The sequence below is a fragment of the Brachycentrus maculatus genome, unplaced genomic scaffold (assembly GCF_059751285.1).
Source record: "Brachycentrus maculatus isolate JH-2025_06_01 unplaced genomic scaffold, ASM5975128v1 h1tg000477l, whole genome shotgun sequence".
NCBI lineage: Eukaryota > Metazoa > Arthropoda > Insecta > Trichoptera > Brachycentridae > Brachycentrus > Brachycentrus maculatus.
The window spans coordinates 288,421-308,204 of NW_028281224.1; the positions used below are offsets into that span (position 1 = coordinate 288,421).

The 19,784-nt window shown below is 32.1% G+C and overlaps 1 protein-coding gene across 2 annotated transcripts; it reads left to right on the forward strand.

The window, feature by feature from the left end:
- The first annotated feature begins 302 nt into the window (after nucleotides 1-302).
- On the forward strand, nucleotides 303-19,044 carry LOC148302110 (solute carrier family 35 member F3-like). Of its 2 annotated transcripts, XM_088272154.1 has the most exons (11): nucleotides 308-710; nucleotides 1,579-1,706; nucleotides 3,495-3,659; nucleotides 4,299-4,464; nucleotides 4,587-4,765; nucleotides 5,231-5,359; nucleotides 6,041-6,230; nucleotides 6,719-6,808; nucleotides 7,485-7,614; nucleotides 9,619-9,648; nucleotides 13,625-13,685. In XM_088272154.1, the coding sequence occupies exons 1-11, from the start codon at nucleotides 572-574 to the stop codon at nucleotides 13,683-13,685; spliced, it is 1,407 nt and encodes a 468-aa protein (XP_088128280.1). In that variant the 5' UTR covers nucleotides 308-571. The 2 variants fall into 2 exon arrangements, with proteins under 2 accessions (XP_088128279.1, XP_088128280.1); XM_088272153.1 differs by lacking the exons at nucleotides 9,619-9,648; nucleotides 13,625-13,685 and adding an exon at nucleotides 18,834-19,044 and having other exon boundaries at nucleotides 303-710.
- Nucleotides 19,045-19,784: the final 740 nt, after the last annotated feature.

Consider the following 19,784-nt stretch of genomic DNA (forward strand, 5'->3'; position numbering starts at 1 on the left):
TAAAAAAAATGGTAACATTGTCCCCATTGCGGGTTGAAAAAGCTCACACTAGAGAAGTTTAGAAAGAAATAGAAGAGGTCTACATCCTGTTTTTATAAAAGTAAATTTCTTATAAGTTTGCTAATATTTAAAAAAAATAAACGTTGCGATTGTGTTGAAATCGAATGATTTATTACATTATTTGAATATTTTACGTGGGTATTAAATAAATATATGGGTAGGTACCGTATCGATTATTTTGCAGCAATCTATATTGTGTCCTAAATAGCGACTAACCATAGAAAAATTCTTTAAAATTTTACCTCTTGTAAATGAGTAAAAAAAGTACGAAACGAACAGCGGAAAATTTTGACAGATAGATGATTTCTCGTATTTTACCCCTTTTATCAGTGTTACAATTTATTACTGATCTAGTTTAGATTTGTAAATGAAATGTCGTTCTATACTGTCATAAAATTGTTAAAAATAATGTAAACTGGACATAACGTTTTGCCTTCATGCATTCATTAATATCGTAAAGTGTTTGCATTATGGTTCTTTTTTCTGTCATTAAATATATATATTCTTAAAAATGACGCGAGATGGTGATATTCCAACTATTTTTAATCCTAAACGAGTGAGAGCACCGTCGGTAGTCGTCACCAGCGATTCGGATGGCAGAATAAATGGACCTTTTGCAAATATTGCTCAAATACATCACGCAGATTCAGGTAAAATTTATGCATATAATACGTTTAATCCTAAAATACGTTTTTCCATTAATACTATATCACCGTTTGATTCTCATTTTTTACAAGAAATGTAATGGACACTGTTGAATCATCACTATTTGAGAATATATATTTTAAGTAATATAATTTAAAATTTTTACAATACTGGAATTTCTAAACAAGTGTGTCGTTTGAGAAGTCTTAATTTGGATACTAAATTGTTTTTCACTAATTGTGCAATCCAACTAGCAAGTTGTCAAAGCAAATGCGATTTCTGTGAATTGACCAATGAAATTAGATTGTATCTCAGGCCGTTTCCAATTTGTCTAACTTCACTAGTCAGTTGTATCCTTGAAGTTGAATGAGTCCATAATTTATTATTCATGGATATTTTTTACAGGTTCATAAACAATACGGTGAATTTGTTTAACCAAAAATTTATGTTCAATATTGCTACGTCAAAGCATAAGAAGCAATAATATTAGTTTGTGATGGTTTAAATGTGCAAACGCATTATTGCAGAGTTAAATTTTAGTACACAACCATAATACACGATTTACACACAGCGGCGGTTTCATAGTCCCAAGAATTAACAATAAATATGGGAGTCGAATACTGCAATATATCGTTCCGAACATTTTTGACTTGTTGCTGACGGATGTTAGAGGTTAAAATAAAATATGGAACAAAGGCAAAATAAAGGAATGGTTGAATGATCAAGAGTTAATTTTATGAAAATTTTAAAATGTTTATAATGAAAATTTTAAAATGTTCATAAAACATCAAAATGATAAATTATCCATTTGAGATAAAAGTATGAAGAGAATCTCACATGAAGTTTTTATTTTATATTGTATTTTTGTCATAGTTGCGAGTAGCCAACATGATGCGAGCGAGTGTCAGACCGATGTGCCCGACCAATCCGGTGGAAATGGCGGAATCCGGCATCAGTTCCAGCTATGCAGGAAGTCGTGCTGTTCAGAACTGGCTCAGAAAGTAAGTATTTCTTTACTAGCATATCGCTCACTCCTTTCAAGAACGTCATAAATCAAAAATTGTCAATTTTCAGTTGTGCATGTTTTCGGAATGCCCAAAAAATGTACTATGTCCCAGCAAAAGAGGCATATTTTTAACTTAATATTTACCCGCTACAGGGCAGAAAGTGTTGTTTTTGCATTTTGAAAGAAAAGTTATTGTTTAATTATTTTTTTAAGATTATAACTATATATTTTTCAAATGGAGAAAAAACCTTCAGGTTTTACTTAAAAAGATCTGTTGCACAGTCAAAAGTTCAGTAAATGGCTTGATATATATTTTTCATACATTGTATTATATTTTTAAACTTTAAAAACTTTCTACTGAAAAATCAAGTTTTTTGATTTATGAGGTTCTTGAAAGGAGTGAGCGATATGAGAAATGTATAAGTAATACCTCCTAAGTAGAGTGAAAACCTGCATATGCAATAAAGATTTGTACACACTCAAAATATACCGTATTTTATGGACTATAAGATGTTGCCTTTGTAGTGTAATGGTCAACACGCTCGGCTACCGTACTTTAGGTCCCGGGTTTGATTTCCAGGGGGGGGTCAAATATATATCAGTGATTTTTCACTCTAGTATTTATTCAATATTACCCTGGACTGGTACCTGAAGCGGAGAGATGATCAACTTTTCTTCATGTGCTAACGAATAAGATAACACTGCATTTATATGATGCCCTGCCCTATGCACTATCGGGTGCGGATTTGAAATGAAAATTAAGGTACTAAGGACTACAAGACATACCTTTATTTTTAAGCAATTTTTAAATAAAATTACATTTCTACTAGGTACCGTAGAATGGGGCTACTTGAACTTTGATGTATTACTTGAGCCCAGTACAAACAAAAATATTTAAATCTGTATTTGGTCTAATATTGTGACAATAAGTGTCACCAATGTCGATACATTCATTATTGTAGACCAAATACAGATCTAAATATTTTTTTTTGTACTGGGCTCAAGTAACACATCAAAGTTCAAGTAGCCCCGGTACTTTAATTATTAAATTGCAAGTCAGACTAAAAGAATATCTTAGTTTATAAAACTTAACTGGCCTTTAAAATCCTCTGAATTTAGGGGCTCTCGTGGAATCCTTGTCAGAGTGATGGGGAGGGGAGGTATTCGCCTCAAAAAACATCACTTTACACAATTGTAGGGTGTTTTTACACGCTACAAATGTACGTGTCCTGTTGTGTGGTGGATTACATTTTTTATTGTACGATTCCCATCACTACAATATTGCCAGATAGAGATAGGTTTCCCGAGCCATCGAATATATGGCCTTTTTTAAGACTGGTGGGAATTTTAAATCAAACACTAAACATTTTTATATTAATAAAGAGTATAAGACGCACCTAAATTTTGGAGGCAAATTTTATGAAAAAAAATTATAGTCCGTAAAATACCGTAAATATCTACAATGCGATCATTTATACTAATATAAATGCATTATATATTAAATATTAAAAATAAACACTGATTTTTGAGTCCACCAAATTGCATTTAATTATTTAAAACACATAAAATTTGTGACAATTGTTTAGCCTTGTTATGGTATTTTAAACCTGAAAATGACACAAATTTGATTTTTATGTGTTTTTAATAATTAAATACAATTAAGTAGACTCTAAATATCAATGTTTGATTTTAATATTCAATATTTAAATTAAAATGGAATTCTACAAATTAAACGCCTAATCTATAAATATAATAATATATGTATCATGTTTGTCATTTTCAGATGTACTTTGGTATATGTGTGACTGTTTTGCTGACGGCTTCATGGGTGGGGTCCACTCACTGCATTAAATATTTGTACTTACGGCTTATAACATCTCGCAGTCTGGGGATTCCTGAGAATAAGAATCAGTCTGTATACAACAGTAATCCACATCCGCTGCAATATGTGAGTCTACATATAAATAAAATTATAAATACATATATAAAACTTTAATTGAACGATGAATGATAAAGAGAGTGTAAACATTGATCTTGGATCAATAATATAAAAAAAAAACTAACTAACCATTACGCCGCTTCTCCGCAGGGGTAGGCAGAGAGAATAGAACACCACACCACTCTGTCTTTGCAAACATTCTTCGCCTCTTCCACATTCATGCATCTCCTCATACATAAACGCCGATTGTTACGACTCCTAACCTGACCACTTTCAAGTATTTGGCATACCTTATTGTGCCATGTTTTTCTCGGTCTTCCTCTGCTTCTTTTCCCAATTACATTCGCCTCATCAATTTGTTTTACCGTTCTTTCCCCACTCATTCGCTCTACATGTCCAAACCATCTCAACACACCTTTCTTAATTTTATCGATAATGCTTATCTCAGCTTTGCATTCCTTCCTTATTTCACTATTCGAACATCTATCATACATCGTTTTGTCGCACATTCTTCTGAGAGATCGCATTTTGACTGCATTCAGTCTACTTTCATCCTTCTTTTGCCAACTCCATGTTTCACCTCCATACATTAGAGTTAATAATAATATGTAAAAAAATATTAATGAACTTCTAATACTACTTTTACAGAGTCCTTACAATGCACCATTTTTCACTACCTGGTTCTGTACCAACTTCAGTATACTTTTCTTCCCCATCTACGTTATCGGGAGGATGATTAAGAATAGGTGTGATTCTCCGAGTGAAATAATATCGGAGAGCCTTCGAAACTTCCGAGATAAGGGATTTACTGCAGGTAGGACTTCAATATATTTATTATCAGACAACGCAATTTCAACAAATAAATGTTGATAAAATGAGAATTCCAAATACATTGTTTGTAAAGAAAAAAAATTGATTGAAAATGTCTCTTTTCAGCACGTTTCTTGACAAGATGCAGTCTATTCTGTCTGTTATGGGTAGCCACTAATTACATGTACTTGCATTCGCTGCGCATTCTCCTGGCTACAGATGCTATGGCTCTATTTGCAACAAATGTCTCCTGCGTCTATATGCTCTCCTGGGTAATCCTTCACGAACAATTTGTGGGTGTCAGGGTGAGTTTTTAAAATTTTTATCAATTTAATATTATAGATCTAATCCATCAATTTAATATTATATAATAGATCGGAGCATTTCGTGGTAACGTAAGAACACGTTACGATGCGAGCATTCAGGCAGTCAGTACACCGAGCCGAGCGCTCCATCCATAGTTTCGGATGCTCGGTGATGCTCGCCGCAAGCGATGTTATGACGTTATGTTACGACGAAATGCTCCGGTCAGTCTCCACCTTAAGGAGCGACATTTTGCATAACAAGTTGCAGAGAAAGAGCGTCTCTTTTACACGACATTCTCTTGTGAGCTGGGACTTCCGTGCCAGTCAGAACAAAAAATATTTATCTTAACTAGTAAGATTCTGGAACAAATTAAGCTCTTTATGAGAGGTTTCACTGTACCACTATTTCATTATTGGTATTTACCAAGTAAACCATAGATAAAAAACTATTATTTTCATCTACAGATTGTTGCCGTTATTTTGTGTGACACCGGCATAGCATTGTTAGCGTATATGGATGGTATCACCAGCAGTCCCACTCTCGGCGGGGTAGTCATGGCAACATCAGCAGCTGCGGGGTATGCAGTTTATAAGGTAACATTTCAAACTAAAAAGTTGAAAAATAATGTACTCATTTGTCTCTTTTCAAAATATCTTTTAAGGTAGCTATCCACACTTTATGTGGTAAAATGATGCAGAGTTTGTGAATTGTGTAAAGTTGTAGGCCATATGACAGGTTAAATTTTTAAGTACAATTCTTTTCTCATGTTGCCGTAAAGAGAGAACATTCACTAAATAATAGTCAAATGCATATACATATAATAAATAGATCTCCCAAGATCTGCCCAAGCTTCTTTCCCTAACCGTCAAAATATTTAGAATTTTGTTAAGTAGATAGTGTTTTAGTATTAATCATTATTTTTTTAATTAATGTTTTACTTAGTAAATACCACTATTTCTTAAAATCTACTGTGACACTTGACACTGTTTCTACTGTGAGACGACATACGGTGTTTGAAAATGATGCGGAATGCATCGAAACACTTGTCACAGTAGATTTTAAGAAATAGTGGTATTAACTAAGTAAAATATTAATTAAAAATGGATAGATTTTACCACAAAGTGACTGCCGAATCAATTAATGAAATTAATCATTCTTGATAAAAAAGCGGTTAGCTTCGAAACCGGTAGACATTATAATTAAGTTATAATAAAATATTTATACTGATTTTTAAAAAAAGTTACATTTTAATTATAAATTTGTATTTGTTTCAGGTCCTTTTCCGGAAGGTTATTGGAGATGCAACTTACGGTCAGGTGTCTCTTTTCTTCTCTATCATGGGACTGCTGAACGCTTGGCTAATGTGGCCGCTTTGTCTCACCTTGTACCTCACCGGAGTGGAGACCCTGTCGTGGGAGAGGCTCTCTTGGCCTATTTTACTGGCAGCCAGTGGAATGTTTCTCGGTAACAAGTGCCCGTTTTTTAATGACAGGGTTGCATAAATTTCCTTTACAAAGAAACGTACTATAAAATGCTTAAAATGTACTATAAAAATATCAAATCTCAAAGTAATCACATTAAACCTGGAATTTCTCAGCTTAAAATGTACTATAAAAATATCAAATCTGAAAGTAATCACGGTATACCAGGAATTTCATAGTTTAAGTGATCACTTTGCACACGTGTAACATTCACCAATTCTACCCATGATTGACAACCACACTACTCAAATTCTTGGAATTTCTAATTATATTGATTAATTTCGAAACAACCTGTTTGAATCAACTAGAATTTCACTTGAGACATCGTTGATGAGATAAGAGAAGCTTTTTTTTTATTGAGCAGAAACTCTTTCATTTGCACGTCATTTTTTCATACGTTTCTGATATTTAAATTGACAGTATAATTTCATACTTCTAGATTTCTGATATTTAAATAGATTTTTTTTGCAGCTTTTAATTTGCTCAGTCATTTTGGTAAAGCAGTAACCTACGATCTATTTATCACCCTGGGCCTTATCACAGCTGTTCCTGTATCGGCAGGTAAAATACCCTTTAAAGTTTGGAAAAAAAATTAGTGGGAAAGTATTTTTCCACTGAGTATATTATATATCATATTTAATCCTTCATTTTTTTTTGATCATGTACTTTTAAGAGTTTTTGTTTTGTTTTTTCAACTGAAAAAGTAGGCTAATTTTCATTAGAGTATCTAAAAAGACTTGTATATTGCTGTGATTTATAAAGCTCAAGTTTTTACATGATTTGAAGCAGAAATATAGATGTTCTCCTCTACTGATTACTTTTTCTTTTATATATATATATATATATATATATATATATATATATTTTATATATATATATATATATATATATATATATATATATATATATATATATATATGTATGTATATATATATATATATATATATATATATATATATATATATATATATATATATATATATATATATATATATATATATATATATGTATAATATGTTTTAATATCCTTATTTGCAATGGATAAATCGGTCAAAAATGATAACGATAATATTGGGATTTCACATCTTATTTCATGTAATAAAATACCATTATGTAAAATGTATTTTTAATTTAATTTTCTAGTACAATTTATTTAATTCCATTTTGAACATACATATCTATCTGCCTGTGTTTTAGTGATTCATGGATCTTCTGATATTTATTTATATATTTCTAGCATTGGATGTGGTATTATATGGTGCTAATTTCGCCGGCATGAAGCTGGCAGGGATAATTCTCATAGCTGTTGGATTTTTCTTGGTCATGTTCCCGGAAAATTGGCCAGATTATATCACAAGACTGCTTAGGTAAGTTTTTCCTAGCAATAATAAATATCGCAAACCATAGAACAAATGCAGTACACACATTTTCAAAAGTACTTATTTTATCAATGTCCTCCTCGTTTATTCTGGCGATTCCCACAAGTATCTTTGAGGGCTCAGTTAATATATTTTTATTGATAATTATTAAAATGCATTTTTGTCATGCTTATGAGTAATAGCTTCCAACTCTCGCCCGAGAACTGTCTTCAGCATGTAGGGCTATCTATGAGTGCGCATGTGACTGAACATGCCAATTTTGAACTTAATAATTGCAGCATACACTGCTCACTCCGTGTCCTCGTCACTTCTGTTGTGCCGGTAGCCGCGCGCAGAGACCTCGTGAACACCGTTTACGGTGCTTTCTATCCATCTCTGTCTCTAGCCAGCGACACCCAGTCATCATCAATCCCTGCCAACCTTATTGTGGTGTTCAGTTGATCCTTGTACCTCCTGTACTGCCCTCTTTGCTTTCGTCTTCCTTCGAGAAGCTCACCAAACAAAATAGCTTTGGGCAGGCGCGAGTCATCCATACGAATGACATGCCCCACCAATCTGAGCTGAGCCCTCGCTATAGACACTGTGTCAGGACTATAGACAACGAATGCCCATGAATAATATGTATTTCAATTGTTTATAATTTTAATATGCAGAAATATACTACTACATTCACACAAATCTCCCGAGTTTTGTCCCATATCATGTGTTGAATATTGCCCATGTTGTATATAATAGCCTAGTTTGAATATTTAGATCCACGTGAGTTGTGTAAACTGCACAGAATATTATGTAGAGTTGGTATATGCTCATTAAAAACAATAATTTTGGATTACATTATCTGATCTTTATATGACGCCTCAATCCACAACATACTCTCCCATTTGTTGAAATTCAGAATGTCAAAAATTGTTTTGCTTTGAGATTTTGAAGATCTTATTATCGACGCAAAATGCGGCTTTAATATCTGCAAAAAACATTCATACTTCCTCATATTCTACTTTTCAAAAGCTAAAATAATTTATTCATAAATTTATATTGAAAACGTTTTAAATTTGTTTTTCAAAAGTTATGAATCATTTTCTTTTTGTAATGTCTTTCGGCTTTATTGAATTATTTAAACTTACGAGTTTATGGTATTTCTTAACATATTACATATCAGACATGCATCATAAAAGTTACCTTTATCTGTTTATTGTACACAAAATGATGGTTGATATTACTAGAGTTGGTTGATTTTTTCTAATAACACTTATGATGATCAGTTTTGTATACTACAAACTGATATTCTCACCCACTTGTCATTAGGATTCGATTGTTTTTAAAAAAAAAAAAAAAAAAAAGAATTCTTGAATTTATCACAGCATCCAAAATTCCATTAGATTGAAAAATATTTTATTCTTAATTAATGATGTCTGTTGGTTCAAAATATTAAATCTTCATTTTCGCCAATTGCTTTGAAATTTTAACACATTGCTTTTGAATACGCTCATGCTTTTGGATATACCTGTGACAGGTGTTTTTACCGGGTTAAAACGGCTTTTTTTGACTGCTTATGGTGGACAGCATGCTTCTTGATAGCTGCTGTCATTTAGCATTTAGTTTTTTTTTTCAACTACATAGTTGTTTCATAGACTTTTCATCGGTCCAAAAGCGATGTGAAATTATTCATATTAGAAATGTGTGCGTGATTTTTTTTTTCTTTTCCATTTAACCAGACTTAATATACTACAATCTAGCAATCATGCCTGAGTAGATAAAAATTTAAGATGCATTTTTTATTATTGCTCAATTGTGGATGGTGTGAGTGCAACTTTGACAAAAGAAATTGTTTGACAATGTGTTTGCATGACGTGCATTGACCCTAGATTGTCAGTTCCCGGAATATCCCAGCTCTAGTAATGTTCATCATCCCTTTGACATGAACCATACAACACTAACATTATTTCTATTCTCGTTTATTTTCAACTCCATTCTGAAAATAAATTGTTCCAGAAATATCATCATGTTGAGCCACAGTGCAAGGTGAGATAACATTGAACATATTTCGGTTATGATTGTTTGTAAATTCAATGTTTAAATGGCTCAAAATTTAACATATTTTTAAACCAAAATTAATACTTTTATTGTGATTATTTTACAGTAGTTTTTCTTTTAAAAAATGCAGTTAAAAAAATTGAATAAATAAAATATAATATTCAGTGATATACAAAATCAATTGTTCAACTACAGTAATTTCTTGTCAACAAAATTGCTACTAATCCGAAGGTTCTCATTTTTCAATTTGATAATATTGACTAAAGTAAATTTAAAAATAAAGACTAATGTTTTAATTTTTTAGTAATTTAGAAAAAAAGCTACTTAATTATAAAAATACTATGCATATTACCAAGTTAAACAAAAGATTGATTCATACCTCTTCCTTACTCTCTGTTTTGATTTTCTTATTTGAAAAAAAAAAAAAAACTATTTATGGCCATTGATTGTGCAACCACAGAATTACATATAAGAAAAATATTTTTTTAAAGGTAGTGTGGTATTTCAGACAGTAGAAGCATATAAACAGCGCATAATTGTGAATCTTTCAACATTACATTTGCAATGATTAGACGATTTTTATCTATGGTATAGAAAAATGTAACAAAAAAACAATGGGAAGTATTTGGAAAAGTCTATTTTATTCAATACATGTGAAGAAATTTAACATTTTAAAAAATAAGTCACAAAATAGCAAATTCAAAGAAGGTGCTGTTTTATTGTGAATGAAAATATATATCTTTTATTTTTAATGATGTTTCTGATGATGCGAGCATCGAATGTTAGGGATCTGGGCGTTAGATTTGTGAGCACCCTGACATTTCACGATCACATAGAGGCAGTCAGTGGTAATGCATTGAAAATGCTTGGATTTGTTCTGCGTACTGCCAGGGTTTTCGAAAATACCCGCGTGCAGAGAACTCTTTATAACTCCTTGGTGCGAAGTAGACTCGAGAGTGGCTCGATGATTTGGGGGCCACACGAGCTTAAGTACTCTCTTATGGTAGAGAAAGTCCAAAGTTATCTCTACATGAGAGAGTACGGCTATTATCCTTGGCTCTACCCGACCCAGTTTCTCCAGGGTATGCTTGGCTACAATAGTTTAAAGACTAGAAGGAATGCGTATTTGATTACGCATTTTTATCGATTGTTGCGCGGTATGATCGATAATCCTGAAATTATCCAGAACATTGGTCTGTATGTTCCCGATAGTTACCTAAGACAGCGTCGACATAGATTGTTTCACATTCCTATACACAGGATCAGCCTGCCGATGGTTATGCCTGTAGGAAGAGCTACCGCTATGTTGAACAATATCACATTGGATATTGATCTGTTCCATGTGTCCGAAGGAGTTTTCCGAAGCGGGATTCTTCTACACCTTTAAGTCTTCTTGCTTACTTTTAATGTATACGCCTTGAATATTGTTTGTTATGTATATATTATTTTTTTGTTGAATAAATTGAAAATTGAAAATTGATATTGAAATGTCGAAAGCAATGTTTAACAGGAGATTACTGCATTTGAAATTGTACAGTGACTATATACTCGTACTATACTCTTTTCAAAATCCAGATATTGAAATATTTATGTGTATATTGATGACAAAATAATTATTTCTTTTATTATTACAGTTAATAATTTAGAAAACTAATGTGATTACATCGGAAGGCCTTTTATTTTTTGTATCATTGTCAAGCATGAACATATAATTTAACTTTTTTATTTTTAGTTTTCATTAAAACACATAATAAAACTACTAGTTTTGTTGGTATATGTGTACAGTAATACCCTGATTAATGCTAGGAATTCATTACTATGGACAAAGTGCTAATTCGAAATGGGATAATTTTAGAGCATAGTAAAAGAGGGTTTTCTACAGTTTTGGGTAACTTTTTATTCTCTTATCTTAATATTGATGAGAAAAAAATTTAAATAACATTTCACGCAGAAATTAATTGTATTGATAGCATTAGATACTATTTCATTACTAATCAAAATTTTCACACTAAATCGATTTGGGATTGGGAGGAATTTTAGGTCTATAATAAATTATTGGGTTTTTTTTAGATTAGGAAAAAAATCATAATTTGTCTAAATTAAATGTATTGTTATAATTCCGTGTTAAAATAAAAAAAAAATCTAAATTTAACACTTGGGATAGAACCACTTTTTATTAAATTTTGGAGCAGTTAGTGGTTTTTAGAATAAAAAAAAACAGTATAAAATTAAAGTCTTAATAATCATTAAACAGGATTTTACTGCATTTTAATTTTAGATAGATTTATTACTGATCAAAAACATATAATTATTTGATATAACACATTTATTCACTTGTTATTTCATGTTACTTTCTTCCTGATCATTGATTTTTAATCACATTTTAAGGCATTTGTAATAAAATAAAATAATATGTATACATGGTTTGATTAAAACATGGATTATTTCGAAGGATTGAAATTATATATTATGTAAAACTAAATACATAATTAAATGCTCACAAGGGTTAATTTTTTAAATGTCAAATATTTTTGTCATTGGATTATCATAAAATTTATTAATGGCTACATATTTTTACTGTAATTTTAGTATAAATAAATTCTGTTTTGAATATTGAAAGCATTAACTTTGTGGATCATATTGATATATTATTTCGAGAAATAAAAATACTTTGTGTTCTGATCCACTCACATTTTTATTAACCAACTAGTTTCGGCAACAACCTGTTGCCCTCTTCAGGGTTACATTTATTACAGTAATAAATGTAACCCTGAAGAGGGCTACAGGTTGTTGCCGAAACTAGTTGGTTAATAAAAATGTGAGTGGATCAGAACACAAAGTATTTTTATTTCTCGAAATAATACAAATAAATTCTTCCTCTAATAAGTTTTTCAATAATAAAAAGGTATTTTTATTTTTCAAAACTAGTAATTTTATACAGATAATTTGAAAATAATAATAATTGATAATAAACACTTATACATTTTGAACACTTGCAAAACCAGCATTCATACACCCATAAATACATTGAAAACTTTAATGAAATAAATCAAACACAGATTTTGAGTTTACTTAATGTTTTATTTTTTTCTTAACTAATGTTGACTGAATGTCTGTATAACAACCTATTTGAAAATTTACGCGGTAATTAAAATTTATTTCATTTACCTGTACATCAGTTTATACTGAGTGAAAAATCTGTAGTTAGCTAGATTATTAATAACGTAAACTTTAACAGTCACATTAGTTCTTTTTTTTTTTTAATAAAATGATTAATTTGATATATAATGTTCTGACTTATGATATTATAATAATTGGGGTTGTTTTAACAGCATTATAACCTCTACGGGAAACAGTGCTTTGGGGTCTCCTATCTGCACTACCCTCGCAAACGGTCGCTGTCCCACCCCCAAGGCTGAAAATATAAATTAAAAATAAGAGAAAAAAAATATTAAATTTGCCAGTATGGGGAAGAAATGTTTCTACCTTGAACTTAGTACACTTTTAAAAGTCTCTCTTCTTCTATTCTACTTTATTGACTAAAATAAATTCAAGCTAAATTGTCAAAGATTAATTTTTTTAAACAATATAAGCATCATGATGTCCCTAGAAGCGTGAGGCCCCGAGCAACTACCTGGTGTTTGGATAGTAGTCATTGAAATGATAACATTTTAAATTCTGTGTTTGATATATCTTTATCGAGTTTGTAATTTAATGAGAATTCTATGAAATAAACACCATGTCAGTCAACATAAATACATTTTAAACACAAACAAATCACGTACAAGATTTCTAGATATAATTTTGTTACTCGTAGAGCTTGCTTTATCATGTTTTAGTTGCCCGCTTAGTCATTTTTAGTTTTGTGTTTTGATTTGGCCTTGTTAGATTGCGGTGATGCTTTGTCCTGTTCACTGACCAATACCGTTTTTCCCCCAACCATTGGTCGCCTTGGATTTGCAAGGCCGGCGTTCTTTCACCACCGAGACATACATCTGCCCGCTCAGGATCCATTCCCAAGCTAGTTTAGTTCCGCCACACCTCGTCACCAGTAAGTAATCATACAGTTGTATCGTCTTTGCTACTGCAATATCTGTAATATCAAAATATCATGTATTTATCATACTCTGGAAACTGGTTTCTGTTGACTCTTATCCTTCATTTAGTGGCGTGACTCATTGTGAACTTCTGTCAACTTCCATCTTTACCGCAGATGATGTACCGACCGCAATCTTTTGGCAGGAGATGAACTATTTTGTAATGTGACATTCAGCTTGTATTCTCAAAATGTGAACTGTTTCTGGATTATCAATATGAATCCAGAAAGTAGAATTTTCTTCTTCTCATCTTCAAACCCTTATCCGCACTCCAATGGTGCATAGGGCACTGCATATAAATGCAGTGTTATCTTGATCGTTTACACATGAAGGAAAGGTGATCAGCCCTCCGCTTCAGGTACCAGTCCAGGGTAATATCGAATAAATATTAGAGTAAAAAAATTACTGATATTTGTTTGACCCCCCCCTGGGAATCGAACCCGGGACCTCCAGAAAGGTAGCCGAGCGTGCTGACCATTACACTATGGAGGCGGACAAACAAGAATTTTTTAGTTTATATATTTTTTAATGTAACGTCAAGATTTAATCAACAGATCTCGGACTGGCCTGTTCAATATCTATGATCATACTGAGCATCTATGCGTTTCTTTAATTTAGTCTTGTGCTTAGGTTTAAGCATCTCCCTGCGACCAAATGAAGGTTAAATAATTATATTTTTATACATTTTATCAATATAGGTAGAATAATGTTACGATCTTATTAATATTCCAACTTTGGATAAGGGTTGCCCTAATCTTTTATCTTAATCTTCATTATAACCTTATTTAAAAAAAATACATATGAAAATAATATGAAAACAAAAAAAACTAGTATCGCACGTATATTTTATAAGACATAAATGACAATAAATATTCTAAAGTCAATTATTTTTATATTACAATATTGCAGCCGGATCAATAATGTCTAACTCTTTAAATATTTGTATAGCACAAATAGGAAATGTTACCAATGTTATATTGTCATATTTATTATGTAAGTACATCAAATTGATAAATTTTAAATATACCACAATATGATGTGTTATATTCATTAATAAACAGGAATGGGAAATGATACAGGTATGCAGTTTTTTTTTTATTTTTATCATTAAGTATAAAAATTCAAAAGTATGTGACATGTTTATGAGTGACCCATGCGAGAATTGCCAAGCGAGTGATGATTTTGACAAGCCAGAATTGTTTCATGCATTTTATTTTTAAATATCTAAATCTGTCACAATACAAAGATGTATCTTTAAATTTACTAGTTTTAAAAATTTATAAACCTATCGGCGCACAAGTTCTTGCAAACTTATTTATATCTGAGGAGTAAGTTTTTTAAAATTATTGAATGTTAAAAATATTAAATTGTGATATAAACACAGTGGATCTTAGTACTTTTTAAATCGTCAGTGTAGCCAAGACTGATTGATATTTTATCAAAATTTTCACTGTGGTTATTACAGGTAATTGTATAAAAACTTAAGAATTTACATATATTGCTACAAGTAGTAAAGCCTAAAAATATTAGTTTTAATATTTTCGGAAGGAAATTTAATTCAAGCTATTTAAAATTTCACCGGGACATTAGTTAACATTTTCAATTATGCCCTTAAAAATTGTCACTTATTGTATCGTTTGATAATTATGTAGTACTAATCAATATAGAAACTTGCCCATAGATGGTGTTCATTTTTTTTTAATGTATCAAAATACAGCGCCTTAACCGGATCCACGCGGCTCGCATAACCGTTTGTGTTTTTACAAGACATGCCCCATACGCGGCTGACATAAGCGTTTGTGTTTTCACTTTGCTCCAAGTTTCGAACCTCAGTTCAACTTGGAGGGATTTTTTCATGGTGTGGAACTTTGGATAAAATAATACGTCAATCCTCGGCCTTATGACATCTGTTGAAATATCTGACTAATAATTTTTAACATCACAAGGATAAATAAAAGAACAGATCCCTGATTTTTCTTGCGGTCGGTAATTAGTTCGCGCCATAATCATGCCCTATATCTGTCTCACTCTCGACGCTACGCATCGCCAGTGGGTAAGAGTGACACACGATGCGTGCTTTGATTTATTTATGTTACGATCTAATTTGTTTATATTACGATATATTTCAAGAATAATGTGACACACGTGTATTATAGAGTACCAAAAAGGCACAATGAATCCCATTGAACGTTTTTGTTTAGGAAAATAAATCGTTTCTTAACTAAATACATGATAAAAGTAATCATTTAAAAAACGGCGAAATACCGCCGCGCACGGGCGTCTCTTAGGAACAAAGTTAACGCGTTTAAAAGGTTAAACTAAAAGTTCCTTGACTTCAGTGCATTCGCACATACATTATTTTGTGCGAAACGATGTTGTCATTTAAAGGTATGTGAAGTTAGCAAGGTAAATTTACTTTGTGCTTTTAACACCGATACGCAGTAGCGTGGAGAGGACTGCGTTTGTAGTGCGAGTAGGGTTCCCTTAAACTCTCGATATTGTAGCTCTTTACAATAATTACCATTTTTATATGTTGATTTGATTTACAGGCGGACCTCAACTTTCGCATATTCGATTTTTACACAATTCGCTATTTTGCACATTTAAAAAAATCTTTTTTGGAAATTGTTTCCCTTTTACACTATGAAATGCATATGAACCAGGTCCGTACTGTGAAAAGTGTTTCGTACGTTCTGAATTATAAAATGGAACAGAATAACAATATTGGAAATGCATGGGCTGAAATAAAAGAGTAAAAAATGAAAAGTTCATGGAGACAACTATGCCCACAAGTGATGGGTGATTTCAGAAATTCTGATAAAACTCCAGAAACCATCACATTTGAAATAGTTTAGCTAATGAACGAAGTAAACCTGGACGTTAACAGTGAATATTTTAAAGAGATGATTGAATCTTATTCTTAAACCCTTGACTAATGAATTTCCAATGGACTGACAAGGTAATGAAAATAAAATACAAAATGAAAGTGAGGAAGAAGAACCTGAAGAAATCATTAAGACCATTACAATAAAGAATATGAACGCATCTCGTGACATTTCAAAAAATTATGGAAGAAATGATCCCAATGGAGAATGCATATCCCAAGGCGATCCATAATAGTAATTCAAGTTACAGAACTCTCTATGAAGAAAAGAAAAAAATAGTAAAACGCAACTAACTCTTGAAAAGTTTATTAAAAAAATAAAATGTTAATCCAATATGTATGTACTTAGTAAGTTTTTCGTATTTTTTTATTTTTATTTTTACATCCCTCTTCTTTCGAACATTTAACTTTCGTAAACATTTTCAGGAAGCAATCATGTGTGAAAGTTGAGGTCCGCCTGTATTGTATATAGGTAAGGTAGGGTAGGCGCAGCTTTTGTGCCTATATGAAATACACACCAGTGATGACAAGTCCTTTTTTTTAAACAAATGAAATATGTATTCCTTGATTCATAAGGGTGAATACAATATTGTCTTTTATTATTATTTTTTTAAACCCTTATCCGCACCCAATGGTGCATAGGGCACTGCGTCATATAAACGCAGTGTTATCTTGATCGTTTACACATGAAGGAAAGGTGATCAGCCCTCCGCTTCAGGTACCAGTCCAGGGTAATATTGAATAAATATTGCAGTGAAAAAATCACTTATATTTATTTTACCCCCCTTGGGAATCGAACCCGGGACCTCCAGAACGGTAGCCGAGCGTGCTGACCATACACTACGGAGGCGGACAAAACGAATAAAAACAGATAAAATAACTAAGTGTCTTTTATACTCCTTTTAAACTAATTTTGTTTGGACTATGAGGCCTCTGTCAAGGTTTACCAAACAAATAATTCTGCTGATACCTATTTTGGTGCTGGAAAAAGAAGAACAAATGTTATTAACAACTGTTATAAGTATGTATTCTTAACCCATATGTATGCCAACCTGAATTTTATTTGAAATAATCTAGGTAAAATACTAGGTATAATAGCACCAAGTATTCATTACTGTTCCACGAATTTCTAAGTAATCATTTTACGTACTTTTTATCCCGCTACTTTATTTCTCATGTTGTTGCATAATTTGCACTAAAATTGAATTTGAGCATTAAATCACGTATCGTTGTGAGTAATTAGTATTGTAATGTATTTTCTTACGACTACAAAATTTAAATGTTTAAAATGCATTATTTTACAAATAAAGTTTTTGAACCATCTCATTTTAGGCATAATTGAAGTTGTGTGTTTTATGAAGCAATGTTTAAAATAAATCCATTAAAATATCAGTGCTTGCCTTAATCAAGATATATCACATGACGTTTTTGATGTATTTGATTGGTGGAAAAACACGATTCATTATCAAAAACTACCCAACCAAAGGTGTTGGTTCTTTGTAAAAAAAAATTAAAGTTATTTTGGCATGGTAATAAAATAGTCAAGAAAAATAAGCACTATATAGATGATTAATTTTTAAGCACCCATATGCCATGCGCAAAAGAGGTAGCCCACAGTCGGAGCATTTTTTTTTGGAAATATTCGTAAATACTAATAACTTTATTATAAGTCAGTGTAATCCAATTGCAAAATGTACCATAATCAGTGGTCCCATACATGACTGTAGGGCATTGAATAACGCAAATACGCGGTCATGCACAAATGTCAAAGGTTAAGGCGTTGTCCTAATACAACGCGATTACGCAATCATCGCACATTCTCATCAAACATACAGATCTCGAAAAAGTGTCCTAATTGGCATTTGCGCGATGTGATTGCGTGACGTAAATGTTTGATAATCTATTAGTGCGAACTAAGTTTGTACAAACGCCCGATCAAACATATTGATGCCAAATAGGTGTCCTAATTGAGATCCGCGCGGTAATCGTGTTGCATCTTCGGGGACGAAGGAAAGATATCGCGTGAACAAGGACTCGGGGGGGCTATCTATTAGGACACCTGTTGCTCAATCGCGTCATGATTGTGTCATGATTCGTGTTGAATTAAGACAATGCCTAATTCTGCTACACTTGTTGCTAAAATTTGGTTTTTACAATTAAAACCAGCCCTGATGAATGTGTTATGTTCCCAGGTGGTCATTGCGCCGTCACGTCAGGACTTGCAGCTCCCGAAGAGAACTAATCGACTATAGAACGGGATATATCCGATCCCATCTGCGCTCACCCAGCGGAACGGTCAGGTGACCCTTCATGCCTCCAGCTACTCCGGTCTAATCCCTCCTAGTACCAAATTATCCCACAATACAGGAAGAATACAAGGAGCAGTTGAGAACAAGAATTACATTTAACGAGATTAATAAAATTAGAAAATATATTTCCGTTCAGACAGAAGTCTAATAAATGCTATTGCAGCCTTTTTCAGTCAGTAACATAAAACACCAAAATAAAAAACGTAATAAACTGAACTCCCTTTTTACACGATTTCTAAATAACAGTGCAAAAAAATTAAATGAGTTGAAAATTCATTTGACAATGCGTAAAAGTAATTTGGAATTTCCAATATTCTAAGCATGCACTTACTACTCGGTACTATGAGCAGAAAGGTATGCGGAAGGAGGCTAGGTGATAATTTTTGTTACCTTTGATTATTTAAATAAAATTAAGATATAATAAGCAAATATCCTGAATAAATTTTTATACCATGTACCATATTTTAATTTTTATTTCAGTATACTTTTTTACATATTTGTTTTTCTCACGATATTGCATGGAATGTATCTACCGTGTTAATGGGGAGTTCAGTGTGTTTATAATTTTCTCAAATATATGCTGTAGCAATATTTATTTTATTATTTATTTATTATAAATTTATGTAGCAACTTCTTGATAACATTAGATATTGCGTGCTGCAGGTAAAAAGTTGATTGGGGCAATAGTAAATTTTTGTTTTCTCTCTGAACGGGGATCATATATATTGTATGTATCGATGACAGCCGAATTATTTTAAACAATATTTTCGGAGAACTACGCAATGCTAATAGTATTTTCAGTGCACAGCTGGCCATCTCCTTTCGGATATCAGT

Bases quoted from the DNA above. Each gene is read 5' to 3' on its own strand.
- LOC148302110 (XM_088272153.1), top strand. From the start codon at position 572: ATGACGCGAGATGGTGATATTCCAACTATTTTTAATCCTAAACGAGTG. The intron at 5,360-6,040 runs GTAACATTTCAA...TATTTGTTTCAG, and splicing joins CGGGGTATGCAGTTTATAAG to GTCCTTTTCCGGAAGGTTAT. The intron at 6,231-6,718 runs GTAACAAGTGCC...TTTTTTTTGCAG, and splicing joins AGCCAGTGGAATGTTTCTCG to CTTTTAATTTGCTCAGTCAT.